This window comes from Capra hircus, chromosome 3 (assembly GCF_001704415.2).
Source record: "Capra hircus breed San Clemente chromosome 3, ASM170441v1, whole genome shotgun sequence".
NCBI classification, from domain to species: domain Eukaryota; kingdom Metazoa; phylum Chordata; class Mammalia; order Artiodactyla; family Bovidae; genus Capra; species Capra hircus.
Window position 1 is genome coordinate 103,744,279 of NC_030810.1, and position 20,000 is coordinate 103,764,278.

Sequence of the window (20,000 nt, forward strand, 5' to 3'; positions counted from 1 at the left end):
ATACTAATGAATAACAGGATATAAAAACAAAAAGTTAGAGAGCTTCAAAAGGGGGTAACTAGGCTTGAAATCATTAGTAGCTAGTCATACTATACAGTAGAGTTCACTAGAGATATTAAAATGAACCTCATTTGAATATAACACAATTCTTACTAAGTTAAAATCATACATGGATTCCCTGAGGATTGGTTAGCTGGGCTATGCATCATAGTCATACATTACAGTCTCAATCTTGGTCAATCTGAAAACCTGTGTTATTGGCCTTGGTCTACCAAGGTGTAGCTGTGGTTAAAGCCATCACTACTTCTAAAAATAATCAAAATGAATTCAACCGATAAAGGGAAATATATTAATTACTCATATCAGCAAAGATCCAACTGGTTCTTCAAAATTGAATAACATAGATGACACTTAAAATTTCCCTTCCTCACATTCTTTGGAGATGAAAAACTATATATCCTCTAGTCTATACAACAAAGAGTTGAATTATAGTGATAAAATGATTGAAATAAACTCCCTGCTACAAAAAGATCTTGAACTATTTGGTTAGTGAACTGTTAGAATTCTCAAATGAGCAAACCAAAACCTTTGGGTTCATTTAAAGAATAGTAAGGTTTGAAAAAACAGATCTCTTAGTCAACAATTAGAATTTTCCTATCTAGTCCATAAACTAAATCAATTAGCAGCTGAAAAGGGATGGCTAGAAAGACGAAAGACTTAGCGTACTGTTGCTGAAAGAAGTGTTAGAAAAGATCATTTTCCTACTTGTTCCCCTAAATCCAGGCACAGGACCCGATAGATGTACTGATTCTGTTTTCTTTTAGCTGGCAGTCGGACTTGTGTTATTCTAATTTTCTCTGTCTTCTCCACGCTCAGCTCCAGAAAGAATCGTGAAGGTTCCAGGATCCATGGCTGAGGGCCTCCTTCAAATATCATTTCCTTTACAGAGTGCCATGTCACCAATGCCACTTCCACAGGGTTTAGAGCCTGATGACATTTAAAGAAATTAGTCCCTAATTGGTTAGAGAATTCAACAGTTTTCTAAAGTGAAAAACTGGTTATAATGTAAAAGACAGTAGACTTAATTCCCAGATTAGGAGACATGTGTGTCATGCCTCTTATTTGGAATGGTTCTCAATCTCTGCTCTAATTTGGATCCCGCCTATCATTCAACCAAATTCATGTGTCACCCTATCCATTAATTTGTCTAATGATTCCAGACCACAACTACTTCTATATCCTCTAAGCTCCTATAGCATTTATCACTACCATTCATCTGTATACTTATTTATTCCCTTATGCTATTTAAATGTGTCAAATCTTCATAAATATACATCTGATAATTCTTCTTAACTCTCTAGTTACATAAACTTAAGAGAAAAGATTATTTTATACCCCAAATTTTTAAAAGAATCTCTCTTCCTCAGTGGAATTTAGTATGATGTTGGACACATAAGAGGCATTTGAATAACTAATTGCATAAACACTTTTTCTTTTTTAAAAAACTTGAAGTATAGTTCACATATAACATTATACTTGTTTCAGGTGTGCAACATAATGATTTGATATTTGTATACACTGTAAAATAATCACAGTGTCTAGGTACCATCTGTCATATTGCATAAGAATTTTATTTATTTTTTATTTTTGGCTGCAGTGTGCAGGCTTCTCATTGCAATGGCCTCTCTTGCTGCGGAGCATGGGCTCTAGGTGCCCGGGCTTCAGTAGTTGCAGCACACAGGCTTAACTGCCCGGCAGCGCATGGGATCTTCCCATACTAGGGATTGAACTCATGTTCCCTACATTGGCAGGCGCATTCTCAACCCACTGGACCACCAGAGAAGACCCTGTATAAGAATTTTAAGTGGATATTTTACTGAAGTATCAAAGAATTCTCACCATAAAAATCTGAATATAATACATCTATACAGTTCATCTGTTTCTCAAAGAACTCTCACCTAAGAGGTAGTCAAGACAGGTATTATTCACTCCAGTATACAGAGGAGTTGTAGTCTGCTTATAGATGAGGAAACTGGTTTTAGGGGAATGGAGTATTCTCAAAGTGTAGGTTAGTTTTGTATGGCACACAGTATCTATAACAGTGACTAAGTTGCAAAATGAAATATATAGTTGAAGCAATCATTTCAAAAATGTAAGCAAACTATGTCTTAGTATTTCTTCTCTGAACTAGTCAATCATATACATATATGATTCATATATACTGAATATTCACATATTCATATATACTGAATACTATTAACATTAAAATTCCTCTAATGGCAGTATTCTCTTGAAAATGTGTACATAATTCAATTAAATAAGTATTCATTGATGGCCTGCTGGTGATATAGTAATACCAACAGAAAGCCAAAATAAAGCCCTGCCTCACAGTGAAGTTAATAGTCTGGAAAAGGCAGATCTGAAGTAGGTAAAGAGTATAATGAGTGTTACAAAAAGGCACAGCAGAGAGTGCCAAACAAACCTCAAATAGAAGAAATTAAACTAGTCAGGGGCTTCATGGAAAGTTTCCCTGAGAAAGCAAAACTGGAGTTATTCCTTGTTCCTAGATGTATATAGTCTAAAACTAATCAGATCAACTGAATTGGACTGATACATAAGGACAAACTGAGAACTATATCATGTACTAAAACATAATATTGATAACAAAAGTAAATCATACATATATTTTTCAGTAGCTAAAAAAAAAAAGATATATGACCAAAGCACTAGGTAGAAATAGAAAATCATCTTACTTCTTTTAAGGTGAGTTTTCATTTAGGGGAGATCTGATTTGTGAGACATTCAGTAAAAATAGAGCAGGGTAAGGATAATGATAAAACTAAGACAAAACCTTATGAAATGACAATGAGCTGCAGCCAAGCACTCTCACTTAATTAGGCAAGAAGGATAATTCAACCACTAAGAGGATGAATAAAATATGCTCAGACTGTATGTTCAATACAGACTGGGGAATTCCCTGGTGGTCCAGTGGTTAAGAATCCACCTGCCAGTGCAGAGGACACGGGTTCAATCCCTGGTCCAGGAAGATCCCACGTGCTGTGGGGCAGCTAAGGCCATGTGCCACAACTACTGAGCTCATGTGCAGCAACCGCTGAATCCCGAGGGCCTAGAGCCTGTGCTCTGCAGCAAGAGAAGCCACCACAGTGAGAAGCCTGCACGCCGTAACAAACAGAAGCCCTGAGAAAGCTTGCATGCAACAACAAAGGCTCAGTACAGCCAAAAATAAATAAATAGGCTGCACAATGTGCAAAGAGGCCAACTCAAAAATGCACATTTTAATGAACAAGTTACCTTTTTCAATATAACAACTTATCTTGCTTCTTTCACCAATGTTAACATTTCCTCTATGGATGCCTCCTCATTGCAAGAGGCATTGAGTCAGGTTTGCCAGTATGTATCAGCAGGAACTTGCAGACATCAATTTTAGTTCCTGAAGAATTCAAATATGTAGAAAGCATGCCAGGCTCTATCTACTTTTATTTTGAACTGCCACCTGTCATAATCTCCCAATTTTAATGGCCAGTCTTTGGGGTCCAAAATAATGACTGTTGTGCTGAGAGTTCATAAGTATAAAGGGTAAAAAGATAATTGACTTCTCTCCCTGGTATGGAACGCTTTCTTTCTGAGTTCTTCAAAAGAGAGTATACTAATCAGTTCTTCAGTTGCTAAGTCATGTCCAACTCTTTGTGACCCCATGGACTGCAACACAACAGGCTTCCCTGTTTTTCACCAGCTCCTAGAGCTTACTCAAACTCATGTCCATCGAGTCAGTGATGCCATTCAACCATCTAATCCTCTGTTGTCCCCTTCTCCTCCTGCCTTCAATCTTTCCCAGCATCAGGGTCTTTTCCAATGAGTCAGTTCTTCGCATCAGGTAGCCAAAGTATTGGAGTTTCAGCTTCAGCATCAGTCCTTTCATTGAATATTCAGGACTGATTTCCTTTAGGATTGACTGCTTTGATCTCCTTGCAGTCCAAAGGACTCTGAAGAGTCTTCTCCAACATCAAAGTTCAAAAAATAGAGCATACTAATATTCTATATCTTAGACAGGGTAATGTTACAAAGATACATACATATGTGAAAATTCAAATAGTACCTTAAGATTACTGTACTTTACTATAATTTTTTATACCTCTGTAAAAAAAGAGGAAAGAAAGGGGAATATCTAAAATTTGCTAATACATCTTACAAATATTTCTGTGGCAGAAACATAAGAGCATAACCTTTGTGATACTGAAATTTGATGAGGGTGCTGTAGATCTAGAAACAAGAGAGTGTTGAGTAAGGAAGAACACAAATATCACGGATCTTTAATAGAGATCACAGATAGCTAGGAAGTCCCCAAGTAGACATAGTAGGGTCCATGAAAAGATATGCCAATTCCTTAGAATGAACTATCTCACCTTTAGGGGTTCATAAGCAGCAAATGTGGCACTGCTTTCCAAGTACTCTTCATAATCAGTCACACTAACTGTTACCAAAGTATGGCCAAGAGATTTGGCTACTATATGTGTACTAGAACAGTGTGTTGGTCCTGGTCTTTGAATACCTGCAAATCAAAAAATGACTTCAGTAGGGTAATAGGCAATCAATCTTCAAGGAAATCAGTCTATAGAAATATAAGAATTTTAATATATCAAAAAATTCTTAATCTTATACACTATTTTATACCAATTATTTATATTAAGTTGATATATAAAAGTATGTTCTTTCTATTAACAGATTTATATCATGTAAAAGACAATTCTATGTAAGGTAAGGATACCAATATGAACAAGAATCCTGACCTCAAGGCACATATAGTTTAAAAGCGGTGTGAACATTTAAATAACCTATTAGTAGAAAATGATAAGCATTACAAAAGTTTAGAAAACAGAATAATTATTTTTAGCTGGAAAGATCAAGAAAGGTTTATATATGTGCATGCATGCTCAGTCTCTCAGTCATGTCTGACTCTTTGCAACCCCATGGCTTCTCTTTCCATAGGATTCTCCAGGCAAGAATACTGGAGTGGGTTGCCATTTCCTCCTCCAGGGGATCTTCCCAGCCCAGGGATTGAACTCATGTCTCCTGTGTCTCCTGCATTGGCAGGTGGATTCTTTACCACTGAGCCACCTGGGAAGCCCCCTTAGATATGTAGAAGAGGGTATCTTAAGCTGACAAATAAATGAACAAAGATAGAAATATAAATAAGATGCAAATGTGTATATGAAAGAAATACATGGGAAATTTTAACTATAGTTAGTTTAGCCAGAGCTTTATATGAGGCCAAACCTTCATATAAAGTTCCAAATGAAGTTCCAAAAAGTAGGCTGGGTTATATTGTAGAGGGCCTTGAATACTAAACTAAAAGGATTTTGGCTGTTGTCCAGTAGCAATGAAAAGCTTCTCAAAATTTTTGAGCAGGAAAATTAATATTGAAATTGAGTTTCATGAAGATCTATCTTGTAGCCATGATTATCAAAGGCAAGAAGAATTAGGAGGATATTGCTACAGTCTCAGTGAGAGATAATGAAGGCCTAAAAATGGGGAGCCTACGAACTGAGGTGAGCTGTGAGATATTATACAGCATAATTAGCAAGGGTAAAAGAGAAGTCCAAGTTGACATCAACCTTATGGATGTATAGGGCTTCCCTCGTACCCTTGTAACTCAGTTGGTAAAGAATCTGCCTGCAATGCAGGAGACCTGGCTTCAATTTCTGGGTCAAGAAGATCCCCTGGAGAAGGAAATGGCAACCCACTTCAGTATTCTTGCCTAGAAAATCCCATGGACAGAGGAGCCTGGCAGGCTACAGTCTATGGGGTCACAAGAGTCAGAGACGATGTATTGTGAGAATTAAATGAGTTAATATGTGAAAAGTATTCATAATAGAGCCTGGCAAATAGTAAATGCCAAATAAATGTTAGATGCTACTACTGTAACATCTATTAGTAACTATCTAATAGTTACTATCTACTATTAACATCTAATAGTAACTATCTAATAGTAACTATCTACTATTATTACTGAAAAAACGATGGTGATCAGGATCAAGTATGAAGTTCCATTACAGTAAATGATACTGATCTTTATGAATAGTTTATTCATATTCTTTTCTTATTAAAAAGATATTTTCTTTTTTAGAATAAATTTAATATATGTATACATTAAATGGCACTAAATTCCTTTTAGAAAGAGGTATAGTACATAATTAAAGAAAGAAGAAAAGAGCTTGCAGCTGGAAAGAGACGGCCTTGATATGACTAAAAACTGATATTGTCTGGCCACAATGAACTCTGGACATTTTATTCTATTTCTGTGCCTTTGTTTCTAACATTACATTATAATACCTAAGGCAGTTGACAGAATAAATAAAAGTATTATTAAGAAAGGTAATATGTGAATTTAACTTTTAAATTTTTTGGCTGCACCTTGCGGCTTGTGGGATCTTAGTTCCCCAAAAGAAAGTGAAGTCATTCAGTCGTCTCTGACTCTTTGTAACCCCATGGACTGGAGCCTACCAGGCTCCTCTGTCCATGGAATTTTCCAGGCAAGAGTACTGGACTGGGTTGCCATTTCCTTCTCCAGGGGATCTTCCTGACCCAGGGATTGAACCCAGGTCTCCCACACTGCAGGCAATGCTTTACCATCTGAGCCACCAGGGAAGCCCACCAGGGACTAAAACCAGGCTCTTGGCAGTGAAAGCCCAGAGTCCCAATCACTAGACCACTATGGAATCCCCAGTATGTGAGTTTAGACTATAATTCATAGTTTCTGAATCGTTGATTGGTCCTTTAATTCAAAGACAAAGAAAGGAAAAAATAAAAAGCCTACTCTTACCTTCTTTGAGAAGAGTAAAGACTCCTTGCTTATCCATGTTCAAATCCAAGGATAAATGAGAGCAGTCTGTGAATGCGATGGCCTCTTTGGTTTCCTTATTTACATGATACATTGCAATGGGGATTTCTATAATCTGGCCAATCTCTACATCAGCATGAAATGGTAACAGTTCCATCTTGTTCAGTCTCAGAACATGTATCTGAGGGGAAAAAAATTAATCTTTCATGAAAGTTACATTAGGAAAATCTTAGACAAAAGCATTCCTTAAATATTTAAACATACATATATATAACACACATATATATATGCATATGTTTTACATATAAAAACAGAAACTATGCATCATTTATATGCATATATGGGTGTTTGTGTGTGTATGTTAGGTGCTGAACCTGTCACTCACTTCATTCCTTAATCAATCAACTTCTCTAAGGCATGTAATACCTCTCAGTGGGAGTCTGGCAAATATGAGCACTGCACAATTTTCTTGACTTTTGTAAACTAAGAATGGTCTTTTAAAGGGTTGTAAAATAAAAAGCAACAATGACAAACGACTATGAGATAAAGACTGTATGTGTCCTATAAATACTAACACATTTACTATCTGATCTTTTTTATATAAAAAGTTTTCTGACCTCTGATATAAAACACTCTTTCTTGATATCTTAAAAAAAGCTTTTTTTTTTTCTTTTTTGCTATAGATTGAAGGTCTCCCTCCAAATTCATGTGTAGAAATTCTAACCCCCAAAGTGATGGTATTAGGAGATGGGGCCTTTGGGAGGTGGTTAGGTCCTGAGAGTGGAGCTCCCACAAATGGAATTAATGCCCTTAAACAAGGAACCCCTGGGGCTCCCTAGTCCCTTCTGCCATATGCAGTTAAGGCAAAAAATATAGTCTTCTATGAAACAGAATGCTTTTCCTCACCAGACACTGAGTCTATTGGTGCCTTGATTCTGGACTTTTCAGCCTCTAAAACCATTGAAAAATCAATTTCTGTTGTTTATAAACCACCCAATCTATGGTATTTTGTTATAGCAGCCTGAATGGACTTTTTAAAGGGGAGTGAACATTTAAATAAAATAAACTATTAGTAGAAAATGATAAGCATTACAAGAGTTTAGAAAACAATAATTTTGTTTTCTAAAATTATTTTTAGAAATAAATATTTCTAAAATATTTCTGTTTTCTCTTCTGAAAAAGAACAGAGTCTTTCTTTGGTCACTGTTCTGTGTGTCTTTAGTTGCACCACATGGAATCTTTAGTTGCAACATAAAGGCTCTAGTTCCCTGAACAGGGATAGAACCTGGGCCCCTTGCTTTGAGCACATGGAGTCTTAGCCACTGAACCACCAGGGAAGTCCTTGGCTTCCCACTGTTGACAGCAGAGGTCAGCAATGCTCTCTAAAGGGCCAGAGAGCAAATATTTTTGGCTTTGGGGATCACACGGACTTGTAAACTACCCAAATCTGTACTTATTGCCTGAAAGTGGCTATAGAGAACACATAAATGAATAACTGTGTTCTGATAAAACTTTATTTTCTAGAAAGGCAGCAAGTTGAGTCTGACCCTCAGGCCTTAGGTTGGCTCCATCCTACAAAGTCTTATTCAAGTCCCCACCTCTTCATGATAGCCTCGAATAGTCATATCCACAAGGATTTTCTTTTATTAACGAATAGTACTTTTGCTCTATAATTCAAGTAGCTTTAGATCATATACTGCTTTAAAATACCTCAAATATCACTTCCTAAAAATGTTATTTAACTTTTCACATTAATATATCTTCTTAGCTAGATTCAGATACTTTAAAGTAGGGATGACATGTTATTTCTTTGAAGGTCCTATGATACCTAGCATGGTGTTAAGTACCTCCTTAGTATTCAATAAATATTCACTGAATGATAACACACATGCTAAGTAGTCTGCAGGGAAAGACAACATAAATTAATGTTTATTAAAAGTGGGAGAAAATAGAAAATGGTTATATAACATAGTAAAAAGTAGTTCAATCTTATAGAAACAAGATAGACAACAAAAAATGAGACTAGAAACAAAGTATCTATAAAGTTCATATACATGATAAATACATGATAATAATAACAAAATACAGTAACAAACTAGATAACATTAAGCAGTGAATATATTCCCAGCACAGGTGTAAACACCATCTCATTTAATTCTGGCAATAACCCTTTGAGGCAGATACTATAATCCCCATTTTAAAGATGAAGAAACAAATAAAAACATCAAATAATTGGTTATTAAGTAAAGCTGGACTCAACCCAGGTCCAGGAATATTTAAGAAATATGTACTGTAAGACTCAATTTGAGCATTATTTTACTTATTTATTTTCGGCTGCACCACTGCGGCATGCAAGATCTTAGTTCCTCAGCCAGAGATCAAACCTGTGTCGCCTGCAGTGGGAGTGCAAAGTCTTAACCACTGGACAACTAAGGAACTCCTGAGGGTCACTTTAAAATAATCAACTTGAAAAAGAAAAAACTTTAATGTGTTACTAGAGTACATCATGAGAAACGCTGGACTGGAAGAAACACAAGCTGGAATCAAGATTGCCGGGAGAAATATCAATAACCTCAGATATGGAGATGATACCACCCTTATGGCAGAAAGTGAAGAGGAACTCAAAAGCCTCTTGATGAAAGTGAAAGTGGAGAGTGAAAAAGTTGGCTTAAAGCTCAACATTCAGAAAAGGAAGATCATGGCATCTGGTCCCATCACTTCATGGGAAATAGATGGGGAAACAGTGGAAACAGTGTCAGACTTTATTTTGGGGGGCTCCAAAATGACTGCAGATGGTGACTGCAGCCATGAAATTAAAAGGTGCTTACTCCTTGGAAGAAAAGTTATGACCAACCTAAATAGCATATTCAAAAGCAGAGACATTACTTTGCCGACTAAGGTCCATCTAGTCAAGGCTATGGTTTTTCCAGTAGTCATGTATGGATGTGAGAGTTGGACTATGAAGAAGGCTGAGCGCCAAAGAATTGATGCTTTTGAACTGTGGTGTTGGAGAAGACTCCTGAGAGTCCCTTGGACTGCAAGGAGATCCAACCAGTCCATTCTGAAGATCAGCCCTAGGATTTCTTTGGAAGGAATGATGCTAAAGCTAAAACTCCAGTACTTTGGCCACCTCATGCGAAGAGTTGACTCATTGGAAAAGACTTTGATGCTGGGAGGGATTAGGGGCAGGAGGAGAAGGGGATGACAGAGGATGAGATGGCTGGATGGCATCACTGACTCAATGGACGTGAGTCTGAGTGAACTCCGGGAGATGGTGATGGACAGGGAGGCCTGGCATGCTGCAATTCATGGGGTCGCAAAGAGTCGGACACGACTGAGCGACTGAACTGAACTGATAATTAAATTTAGACAACAATGTCTCAGAGGAGATATGAAGATCGTTTGGAAAGTTGCTCACCTTAATTTCCCCATACCGAAAGGGATTTTGTACGTCTCGGGCCAAAACAGTGCTGTTTCCCCTCACCTGGCCCGCTGTCACCACTCCTTTAGTGGTTACCATGGCCACTGTTTCATTAGAAGAGTTCCAGGTAAAGTTGCCACTGCCACCTTCTACCTATGAAAAAAATACAACCCTATATTTAATTAGGATAAGGGGGAAAGTGGAATTTAAGTGAAGATGTAAAATCTCATGAAATAAAGTTTAGGAAACAATAAAACCATACAATAATTTATTTCTGGAACATTAAGAAAACTGTGATGCCATATGAAAGTAGCTAAACGGGAGAGGGAAACACTAAACAGAGATTATGTGGGCAACAGAAATACTAAAGGGAGATTATGTAATGGCAATATCACAAAATCTAAAAAAGAAAGAGCACAAGAGAGCTTGACAAACTATAAAACTCACAAGGAAAGGATATATGGAAGAGAGACGGAAAGTACACCAAGTCTTGTTAGGCTGACAGTTTTCAAGAGTATTCATGATTTGGTTGTCACCCAAAACTGAATTATACACTAGGATTTGGGGGAAATAAAATTTAACATTAACTAAATTTCAATTAATTAAGCTATCAGAGAAATTGACTTATTTGTGAATTCTCATTCTAGCATATCATACCTGTACTTTATAACGATACAACATTCCCATGGGATGATGAGGAAAGGCCAGAAAGTTAGGTGTAAGCTTGATAGGAAAATAAATCTTCACTTCTTGCTGATGTTTAATTGGAAATTTTATAGGCTGAATATTTTTATTCTATAAGAACAGAAAAAAAGGAGCAAAACAAGATTTTATAAGGACTGTTATTATGGTCCACATTCACATCTAAAGCATCAGCAAAATGATATGTTAATAGACTACTCAACCAATTTCTATCAATAAAGGAAATAAATAAATGTTCTTATTCATTAGAGAAGCACAGCTACTACAGTTCAATAATAATGAAAGAGATTGTGATAGACCTAAAATAAGTATCACAGTCATGGAAAGTAGTTAAAATTTCTTGAAAGATGAGTTATATTAACATAGAAAGGGAAGTCATAGCTTCAAAGATCCTTGGCCATTCATCATTTAAATATATAAACTGTAAAGGCAAATGAATATTATAAGCTATTCAGAAGAAAATAAAGAGAACAGTCATAGATGCTGAGGTAAGACATTCCCTCCTGCTTAAAAACAAGAGCAGGGTTTGGGGGGTATTCATACAGGTAAAATAGAGTCCTCACACTCAACTATGTTGGCATTTTTCTCTCTGAAGGCAAATTATTTTTCAAAGAGGCTCTGAAGTATTTATAAACTATATCACATTTGCAGTAATGGCTCTGATTCTCTCTCTTTCTTAATTTTAATTAATTTATTTTTGGCCACACTGGGAATTTGTTGCTGCATGCGGGCTTTCTCTATTTGGGGTGAGCAGGGGCTACTATCTGCTTGTGGTACACGGGCTTCTTACTGTCGTGGCTTCTCTTGTGAGCACAGGCTCTAGGTGCAAGCTTCAGTAATTTCAGCACAGGGGCCCAGTAGTGGCAGTATGTCGGCTCAAGAGCATAGGTTAAATAGTTGTGGCACACGGGCTTAGCTGGCCCATGGCACATGGGATCTTCCCAGACCAGGGATCAAACCCTAGTCCCCTCCATTTGCAGGCAGATTTTTAACCACTGGACCACCAGGGAACACCAATGACTCTGATTTTCTCTTCGTTTCCTTAAAGTGTCTAGCTCAATCATAAACTGAAAATAAGTCTTTCTATTTAAAGAGCATCATTCCATTTTAGCCTACTGAGACTGATTTTGGACTTTTGACATTCACAAGTATAAGATAATTATTTAATAATAATAATAGTTTAATAATAAATTGTGTTGTCTTGAGCTGAAAAGACAGAAAGATTCAGAATATCATTCTGATGGTATTTAGGTGATCACTGAGGGAAACAAGAAATTTTCAGGAGTAGGAAGCATATGCTAGGTCTGGTTAGAACTGTAATTCAAGCATAAGATAATATTAGTACAAAAAGGATTGGTCCAAGGAAGACATTTTATAACGTATAGGAAAAAGAACATAGTATTTAAAAAGGCACTATGCCCTTTTAAGAGTGACATGCTCTTCAAAAATACTGACTGCAGCAAAGAGCAGTTTTCAACAGTGTCTGCTTTAGCACATAAGAAAATACAGATAGGAAATAAGAGATAAAAGCAGAGATAAGACAACAAACTGGGATAAAGAGGGACACAGCTAAGTACAGGGTGAAATTCAAAGTGAGCTAGACAAAAGAAGAAGAAAGGTAATAAAACTTTTAAATGTCATAGAATTTTAAAAATATGTATTTGGTGGCATCAGGTCTTAGTTGCGCATGCAGGATTTTGTTGCATCACGCAGCAAGCTCTGTTGTGGTGTGCAGGCTCAGTAGCAGCGAGCGGTGTGTGGGCTCAGTTGCCCTGGGGCATATACAATCTTAATTCCCTGATCAGGGATGGAACTTGTGTCCCCTACACTGAAAGTCAACTTCTTAACCACTGGACCACTGGGGAAGTCCCTTGTCTGACACAGACAGCAGTGGGTTGGCACTGGGGGGGAGGTAGTTTAGGAATAACATCCAGGAAATCCTTCCCTTGATTTCCCAACATACAGGTTGCAGCACCAAATATGATCTCAGGTGGTCTTGGTCTGCAGCAGCTTGAAGCAAGGCTTCTGAACCTGGGTGACTGAAGTAAGGTCTCGGTGGTAAGAGCATCATAGCCTAACCACTAGACCAGTGTCAGTGGCAAGGCCCTGACTCTTTGGCTTTGCAGAAAAGAATTACTGCAAAGATGGAAAGTAGTGTAATAAGACAAGAGTTTACTAGGAGGAAAAAGAGTACAGTATACGTGGATAGGGGGATCGGCCTACAGTGCAGGAGACACTGATTTGATCCTTGGGTCAGGAAGATCCCCTGGAGGAGGGCATGACAACCCACTCCAGTATCCTTGCCTGGAGAATCCAATGGTCAGAGGAGCCTGGTGGGCTATGGGCCATAGGGTCACAAAGAGTCAGACACGACTGAAGCAGCTTAGCACACAAGCATTGGAACACATTCTTAAATAAATGTGGTTATATTATACATCATTTTAACATGCCTTTCTTGTTTTATTTTTTTTTGCTAATGACTTATCACTTGCTGTTTATTTTATATTTATTTTAGACTACAGAAATGATGTTAGCAAACTCTAGCAATTTTTTAATTCCCATTCAAAATGGATCATAGCAGCAGAAACAACTTGCAACATCAACAACATATTTGGCCTAGGAACTGCTAAAGAATGTATGGTACAGTGGTGTTTCAAGGAGTTTTGCAAAGGAGATGAGAGCCTTGAATATGAGGAGCATAGTGGCTAGCCATCTGAAGTTGACAACAACAAATTAAGAGTTATCATCAAGGCTGATTCTCTCACAACTACAGAAGTTGCCCAAGAACTCAACGTTGACTATTCTATGATCATTCTGCATTTGAAGCAAATTGGGAAGGTAAAAAATTTCGATAAGTGGATGCCTCATGAGCTGCTAAAAATCAAAAAAATCGTTATTCTGAAGTGTTGTCTTCTCTTTTTTTTTCTTTTTACAGTTAAATTTATTTGTATTTAAATAAATAAATTTATTTATTTATTTTTAATTGTAGGGTGATTGCTCTATAATATTGTGTTGGTTTCTGCCACATATCAACATGAATCAGCCATAGGTATACCTATGTCTCCTTCCTCTTGAACCTCCCTCCCCATCCCACCCCTCTAAGGTTGTTACAGAGTCCCGGTTTGAGTTCCCTGAGTCACATAGCAAATTCCCATTGGCTAGCTATTTTACATTCATCTTCTCTTGTTTTACACAACAACAATGAACCATTTCTTGATCAGATTGTGACGTGTGATAAAAAGTGGATTTTATAAAACTGGTAAAGACCAGCTCAGTGGCTGGACTGAGAAGAAGCTCCAAAGCCAAACCTGCACCAAAAAAAGGTCATGGTCATTGTTTGGTGGTCTGCTGCCCACCTGATCCACTACAGCCTTCTGAATCCCAGCAAAACCATTACATCTGAGAAGTATGCTCAGCTGACTGATGAGATGCACCAATAACTGCAATGCCTGCAGCTGACATTGGTCAATGGAATGAGCCCAATACTTCTCCATAACAACTCCTGACTGCATGTCACACAACCAACGCTTCAAAAGTCAAATGAACTGGACTACAAAGTTTTGCCTCATCCACCATATTCACCAGACTCTTGCCAACTGACTACTACTTCTTCAAGCATCTTGACAACTTTTTTTAAAAATTAATTTATTTATTTTAATTGGAGGCTAATTACTTTACAACACTGTAGTGGGTTTTGCCATACATTGACATGAATCAGCCACGGGTGTACATGTGCTGCCCATTCGACAACTTTTTGCATGGAAAACATTCCCACAACCAGCAGGAGGCAGAAAGTGCTTTCCAAGAGTTCATCAAATCCCAAAGCATGAATTTTTATGCTACTTGCTTTTTTACACTACTTTATGCTACTTATGAATAAACAAACTTATTTATTGTTGGCAAAAAATATATTGATTAAAACGGTCCCTATTTTGATTAATAAAGATGTGTTTAAGCCTAGTTATAATGATTTAAAATTCACGGTGTAAAACTGAAATTACCTTTTCATCAACCTAATAGATTCCTTAGGTGGATCTTGACTTGAGAATTCAAAGTCCTGATCTAACCATTTTCTTTCCCAACATTGTCCAGCATACTTAGAAACAACAATCAATAAACCCTATTATATCCCAGACTTTCACTAACATGTTTTATGGCAGCAACTACCTGGTTACCAAAAGGCTTGTCTTCTATATGCATTTAACTGTAGTGTCTACAGGTAATACTTCTAAGTAGTGTTTTGCTATTGCACACCATAGACTATTAGTGCTCACATTTTATCACAAGAAACAAGATCAGTAATGACATTAAACCTAATAATAGAGAAGTCAGAATCAACTTGGAGAACCCAGACTCCAAGATGGCCTCCACAGATCTCACCCTGTGGTATTCACACCCTTGTGTAGTTCCCTCTTCGTTGTATTAAGAATGGTTTCAATGACCAATAGAGTGTAGTAGACGTGCTTATATTAGAAAAGAGATGTAAAACCAGTGATCTACCATAAGATTCTTCAATAATAAGGAACTTAAAAAAGAAAAGCAAATTTGATCCAAAATAAGGAGAAGAAATAGAATAACAAAGAAAAAAGCATGAACCAATAAAAGAAAAAACAGGTAAAGAATTGAAACAATAGAAACACAAATGATCGATATCTGGGGGGCTTCCCAGGTGGCGTGAGAGGTAAAGAACCTGTCAATGCAGGAGATATGAGACACTGGTTCGATCCCTGGCTTGGGAAGATCCCATGGAGAAGGAAATGACAACCCACTCCAATATTCTTGCCTGGAGAATCCCATGGACAGAGAAACCTGGTGGGCTACAGTTCATAGAGTCATGAAGAGTTAGGCATAACTGAAGCAACTTAGTGCACACATACACATACACACCAATATCTGGAATGAAAGAGATAACATCACTACAGATACTACAGATACAAATTAATAAGGCAATGTTGGCAACAACTTTATGTGATAAATTCAACAATTTAGACTAAACACAAGTTTCTTCACATACAAATTACCAAGTTTCACTCAAGAAGAAATAAATAGGGGCTTCCCTGATGGTACAGTGGTTGAGAACACACCTGCCAATGCAGGTGACATGAGTTCAGTCCCTGCTCTGGAAAGATCCTGCACGCTATGTGGCAACTAAGCCTGTGTGTCATAACTAGTGAGCCAGCACTCTGTACCCTCAAGTCACACCTAATCAGCCCATGCACTACAACTACAGAAGCCTGTGCAGTTGGAGCCCGTGCTCTGTAATAAGAGAATCCACCACAGTGAGAAACCTGCATGCCACGAGCAAGAGTTTCCCCCTCTCTCTGCAACTAGAGAAAGCCCACATGCAGCCAGGAAAACCCAGAACAGCCAAAAATAAATAAAAGAAGAAGTAAATAACCTGAATAGCTGTATATACATTTTAAAAATTGAATTCATAGTTTTAAAACCTCTCATATACCAATTGTTAGAGGAATGGAAACTAAAATCACAGTGAGATAGCACTTCACACCCATTAGAATGGCAGTTATCAAAAATAGAAAATAATAAGTGTTGGTTAGGATGTGGAGATATCAGAATCCTTGTGCATTGCTGCTGGAATGTAAAATGACAGTCACTGTGGAAAACAGTATGACAGTTCCTCAAAAAGTTAAACATAGAATTGCCATATACTCCAGCAATTCGAATTTTGGGTATATACATAAAAAGAACTGAAAGTAAAGATTTGACAAAATATTTGTATACCCATGTTCACAGCAGCATTATTTACAATAGACAAAAGGCAGAAACAACCCAAGTGTCTGTCAATGGATAAATAACAAACAAAATGCAGTATATCCATTCAACAGAATATTATTCAGCCTTAAAAAGAAATGAAATTATGTCAGGGTACAACATGGATTAACCCTAAAGACATGCTAAGTGAAATAAGTAAAAAAAAAACACAAAGGACAAATATATGATTCCACATTTTTTTTTTTTTTTTTTTGGGCCATGCCACAAGGCTTGTGGGATCTTAGTTCCCTGACCAGAGATTGAGCCCACATGCTCAGCAGTGAAGGCATGGAGTAATAACCAGTGGACTGCCAGGGAATTCCTTGTATGATGCCATTTATATGACATAACTAGATTAATCAAATTAACAGAGACAGGAAATAGAATGTAGTTACCAGGGAATAGAAGATAGGAGGAACAGGGGTGAGTATTTTTTAAGGGAAGAGAGAATCAGTCTGGAAAGATTATAAAGTTCTAAAGATAGATGGTGGTATTGGTACACACCATTAATATACTTAATGTCACTGAACTGTATGCTTAAAAATGGTTAAAATTGTAAAATTTATGTTATGTATATTTTAGCACCATAATAATAAAAGACTTACCATTTTAAAAAGTTCCAAGCTCAAATAATTTCACTGTGAATTCTACCAAATATTTGAGGAAGAAGTAACACTAGTTCTACAGAACTCTTCCAGAAAATAGAAAAGAATACTTTCCAGCTCATTTTATAAAGCCAATATTATCCTCACATCAAAACCTGACAAAGACATTACAACTAAAACCAAAGAAGGAAAAAAAGTTATAGGCCCTCAAAAACATACATACAAAAGTCATTAACAGAATTTTAGCAAATTAAATCCTGCAATGTGTGAAGATAACAAATCATAATCGTGAGGTTTATCCTGAGAATGCAAGATTTGTTTAATACTAGAAAATCAATCAATGTGACTAATTCATCATATTTAAAAGACTAAAAAAGAAAAATTATATTCATTTTATCAATAGATGTAGAAAAGCATTGATAAAATGCAGCACCAATTCATGATGAAAATTCTCAATAAACTAGGAATAAAAAGGAATTTGTTCAACCTAAGGACGAGCATCTACACAAAATCTATAATCAACATCATACTGAATGGTGAAAGGGTGAATATTTTCCACTTCAAGGTCAGAAATAAGGCAAATATATCCACTTTACACTTCTATTCAATATTGTAGTAGAGGTCCTAGTCAGTGCAATGAGGCAAGAGAAAGAAAAGGCACATTTATTATAATGAAGAGTTAACTCTTTATTCACATATAACCTAATTATATATGTAGTACTTCCTAAGGAATCTACAAGAAGTAATAGAAAAGTCAACTCAGCAAGCTTTCAAGATTCAAGGTAACATACAAAAACCACTGTATTTATGGGCTTTCCTCGTGGCTCAGCAGTAAAGAATCTGCCCAACAATGCAGGAGACTCCAGTTTGATCCCTGATCCAGGAAGATCCCACATGCCGGGGAGCAACCTAACCCGTTGGCCACAGCTATTGAGCCTGTGGTCTAGAGCCCGGGAACTGCAACTGTTGAGCCCCTGTGCCACAACTACTGAAGCTCAGTGCCCTGGAGCCTGTGCTCCACAACAAAAGAAGCCACTGCAATAAGAAGCCTGTGCAATTCAGTGAAAAGTAGCCCCCAACTCGCTACAACTACAGAAAAGCCCCCGCAGCAACAAAGACTCAGCAGAGCCAAAAATCAATACATTTTTTAAATGATTTTAAAAAACCCACTATATTTATATATACTAGCATGATGAATTAGAAGGGGAAAATTTAAATATATATATATGGCTTAAAACATAAAATAAGTACAAATGTAATAAAATATCTTCAAGACCTGTATGATGAAAACTATAAGATATTGCTGAAAGAAAAATTCAAAGTCCTAAATAAGTGGAAAAAGTGTCATGTTCATAAATCCTACTAAAAAAATATCAGCAGGGAGGAGATGTCTGCAACAGTAGCAAAGCAAGAAACTCCAAGAACCTGTCCCTCCATGCTGCTGCTGCTGCTAAGTCACCTCGGTCATGTCCGACTCTGTGCGACCCCATAGACAGAAGCCCACCAGGCTCCCCTGTCCCTGGGATTCTCAAGGCAAAAACCCTGGAGTGGGTTGCCATTTCCTTCTCCAAAGCATGAAAGTGAAAAGTGACAGTGAGGTCGCTCAGTCGTGTCCGACTCTTAGTGACCCCATGGTCAAATATAAATACAAAACTCCTTAAGAGAACACTGGCAAACCAAATCCAGCAGCATATTAATAGGACTATACACCATGAGCAAGTGGGAATTTTCTAGTAATTCAAAGGCAGTACAATATATATAAGTCAGTTACTGTAATATACATATTAGTAGAATGAAAGAAAAAAATGCTTAAAAATATTTGAGAAAAATCCAAAGCCTTTTCACAGTAAAAACAGTCAACAATTAGGGGTAAAAAAAACCGTCTTCAATACGATAAGGGCCACATATGGAAACTCCACAGCTAACATCTTACTCAGTGGTGAAAGAATGAAAGCTTTTGCTCTAAGATCAAAAACAAGATAAGGAGGCCCACTATTGCCACTTCTATTCAGTATTGTACTATAAGTTCTAGCAGGAGAAATTAGGCAAGAAAATGAAATAAAAGGTACCAAAATGGGAAATGGAGGACAAAATTAACACTATTCACAGGTTCAGTTCAGTTCAGTCGCTCAGTCATGTCTTACTCCTTGCAACCCCATGGACTGCAGCATGCCAGGCCTCCCTGTCCATCACCAACTCTTGGATATATTATATATGAAATATCCTGTAAAATCCAGAAGAACTACTAGAGCCAATAAAATAATTCAGCAAATTTGCAGCATACCAGATCCACATACAAATATCAGTTGTACTTATATACATTTTCAATAAACAAACTAGAAAGATAAAGTAAGGGAAAAAATTCATTACAATAGTATCAAAAAGGAATAAACTACTCAAAATAAACTCAACCTTGGAGGTGCAGAACTTATACATTGAAAACTACAAAATATTGCTTGAATAAATTAAAGACAGCCTGAATAAATGGAAAAACATCCCATGTTCATGAATTGGAAGACCTAACATTGCAAAGATGGGCTCAATAAAGGACAGAAATGGTATGGACCTAACAGAAGCAGAAGATATTAAGAAGAGGTGGAAAGAATACACAGAAGAACTGTACAAAACAGATCTTCATGAC

General features: G+C 37.1%; 1 protein-coding gene across 1 annotated transcript in view; it reads right to left on the reverse strand.

Annotated features, from left to right (window-relative positions):
• The window catches only part of NUP210L (nucleoporin 210 like), an 89,676-nt gene that overhangs the window by 43,472 nt on the left and 26,204 nt on the right, over positions 1-20,000 (reverse strand). The window contains 5 exon segments of the mRNA XM_013977080.2: positions 766-987; positions 4,425-4,570; positions 6,842-7,040; positions 10,278-10,433; positions 10,938-11,075. Of these exon segments, the coding sequence (XP_013832534.2) occupies positions 766-987; positions 4,425-4,570; positions 6,842-7,040; positions 10,278-10,433; positions 10,938-11,075 (861 nt within the window).